The sequence below is a fragment of the Beauveria bassiana genome, assembly GCF_000280675.1.
Source record: "Beauveria bassiana ARSEF 2860 unplaced genomic scaffold BBA_S00077, whole genome shotgun sequence".
Lineage (NCBI taxonomy): Eukaryota > Fungi > Ascomycota > Sordariomycetes > Hypocreales > Cordycipitaceae > Beauveria > Beauveria bassiana.
The window spans coordinates 28,897-31,078 of NW_007930912.1; the positions used below are offsets into that span (position 1 = coordinate 28,897).

Genomic DNA, 2,182 nt, shown 5'->3' on the forward strand with positions numbered 1-2,182 from the left:
TCGGCGTTTTCTTGTCAAGAAAACGCCGAGCTCTTTCGGACTAGCGCCGCCGCTCAGCTTGTCACGAGGTCAACTGTCTAGCAACCGATTGCGGTGCCACGTACCACCATCACTTTGTCTTTGCGCCTTCATCTCCAGCTTCAAAGGACATGATGCTGCGCAGAATAACCAAGCCAAAGAGAGCCAGAGCAGTCAAGAGCGTGAGAGATACCATCGCTTCGAACAGGATCTCCAACGTTGGTCAGCTAATCGAGTGTCTGCAAACCTACTCTCCTGATGAACCGCTCGAGACGGTGAACCATGAGCTTCTTCAGTCAATGCTCCGCACGCTACGAACCATTCTCCAGAGACCTCGGTCCGCACGAAACCTTGAGAAGATACGCGCAATTGATGGGTGCTATCTCGATAACGAAATATATCGCCATTTTCCACAGTGGGAAAGGGATCCTGCAACTTTCTGGGAGCCGCCTGCGGAGGCTCTCCCTGCCTACTGCAGCCTTTCTGGAAAGGCAGAACGATTGCGAGCTTTTTTCAGCCATGCTATGGTGCTGGAACTTGAACTCAGAGTTCGCCAAATTCAGTGGAGATTCGTCACTATAATGGCCTACAAGCATTTCGAGAGAAGACACCCCAGCGCGAACTTAAAGACTGATAAGGTGCGAGACTATCTGTTGGAAATTGGCCTCCAGGCAACAGAGACCAATGTGTCGAGATGCCATAATGTCATCATCAGTGGAAAACGACGCACGGAATTTTGTCAAAAACTCCAAGTAGTCTCTGTTGAACAAGCTCAGGCGGACCGAGAGGAAAATCAACATCCAGTGAACTATGGACCCATGTTCATGAGTTCCATTCCCGACGATCTGTATGTATGCTGCCTTTTTCCACAACAGTGACCTGACATGCCGCAGATGGGACAACAAGGATGGGTGCCGCGGAAGTACAGTCGACGATTGCTTGGCTTATTTGCTTTCACTCGATGCTGGAACTTGGACCACGGACGTCGGTTGCGAGTCTCTCGCCAGAAGGTTGATCGCTTTTCACGACGACTTAATCTGGCGTGATGTGACCAATGCCGGGGGGGGAGGGACGCAATTCACAATCAACCAAGACTTCCCAAGCAATGGCCCGGAGGACACTGCTTCTTCTCAGCTTGCGGGACCAATGCTGGAGCAAGTCATTGCTACCACAAATTCACCATGGCAATTTTTACTCTCCGCTGCAGAGTCCGTCGCACCGCAAGCACAGCAAGTAACGGGCGCTCATCACCCTTACCATGGAGCTGCTTTCTCCCCGGCGGCACTCGACCTATCGAATGATCAACGATCACAAGATTCGAGGACAAGTATTGTTGATTTTTCGAAAAATGGCGTCTTGCAGCCCATGATGCGGCGGCCGCCGGCGTTGGCATCATTTGATAACACAGAACTATTGGAAGGAAATCGCGCCACGACAACCGGCGCCTTGCCAGTACCTCCTACGCATTCGCATGCAGAAGAAAGTGATGCTTTTATCTCGACAGATTTTGTCAACACCGCCATGAACGATGCTATTGCACTGGATGATTTGTCTATTATACTGTGGCAGAACGAACAGAGCTTGTTATCAGCTTGTGACGAAGCCGGCCGGCAATGGGCAGGGAACTAGTGCATTTCAACCAATCAACCAGAGTAAATACAAGAAACCTTGTGGGACCTTGACACTGGTGCCCGTCGGAATTCGCATTTTTTTGCCGTATTTCAGGGGCAAAGACACAGCTTTATCCGTGACACTGCAACCGATGATGGGGGTTATAGGGAGTAAGTAACCCGGCTCGTTTAGCGTCAGACCATCGTAGGACGTTCGGAAAATAGTGATGGTAAAAGGCTTCACACGTAAGTCACGATTTGCCTACAAATGAGGGGGGGCATACCCTTGTAGAAAGCGGCTCGGTGATGTTTCGCTGCGCTGTCACGTCTGAGCACTGCTCTATATTTTTGCGCCCGCCCGTTTTCCACTCGACATCTGGATTCGCCTGCAGCCAGTCGCGCAACGCTGCAACAACAGCCTGCTCAGTTTCGTCGAGGTCTTGTTCGACAACCCGTTGTACCGCCGGGTCACTCATATCAGGTGTTGCTGACCAGTAGCCGAGGTATGAATGGCATACTCAATTTGAACTTTGAAGGCTAGCAATTTATTCCAC

At 50.9% G+C, this 2,182-nt stretch overlaps 1 protein-coding gene across 1 annotated transcript; it reads left to right on the plus strand.

Annotated features, from left to right (window-relative positions):
• Positions 1-152: 152 nt before the first annotated feature.
• BBA_09959 (uncharacterized protein) lies at positions 153-1,647 on the plus strand (the record flags this gene model as incomplete). The annotated part of the gene is made up of 2 exons (XM_008605056.1): positions 153-865; positions 912-1,647. The coding sequence occupies 2 exons, from the start codon at positions 153-155 to the stop codon at positions 1,645-1,647; spliced, it is 1,449 nt and encodes a 482-aa protein (XP_008603278.1).
• Positions 1,648-2,182: the final 535 nt, after the last annotated feature.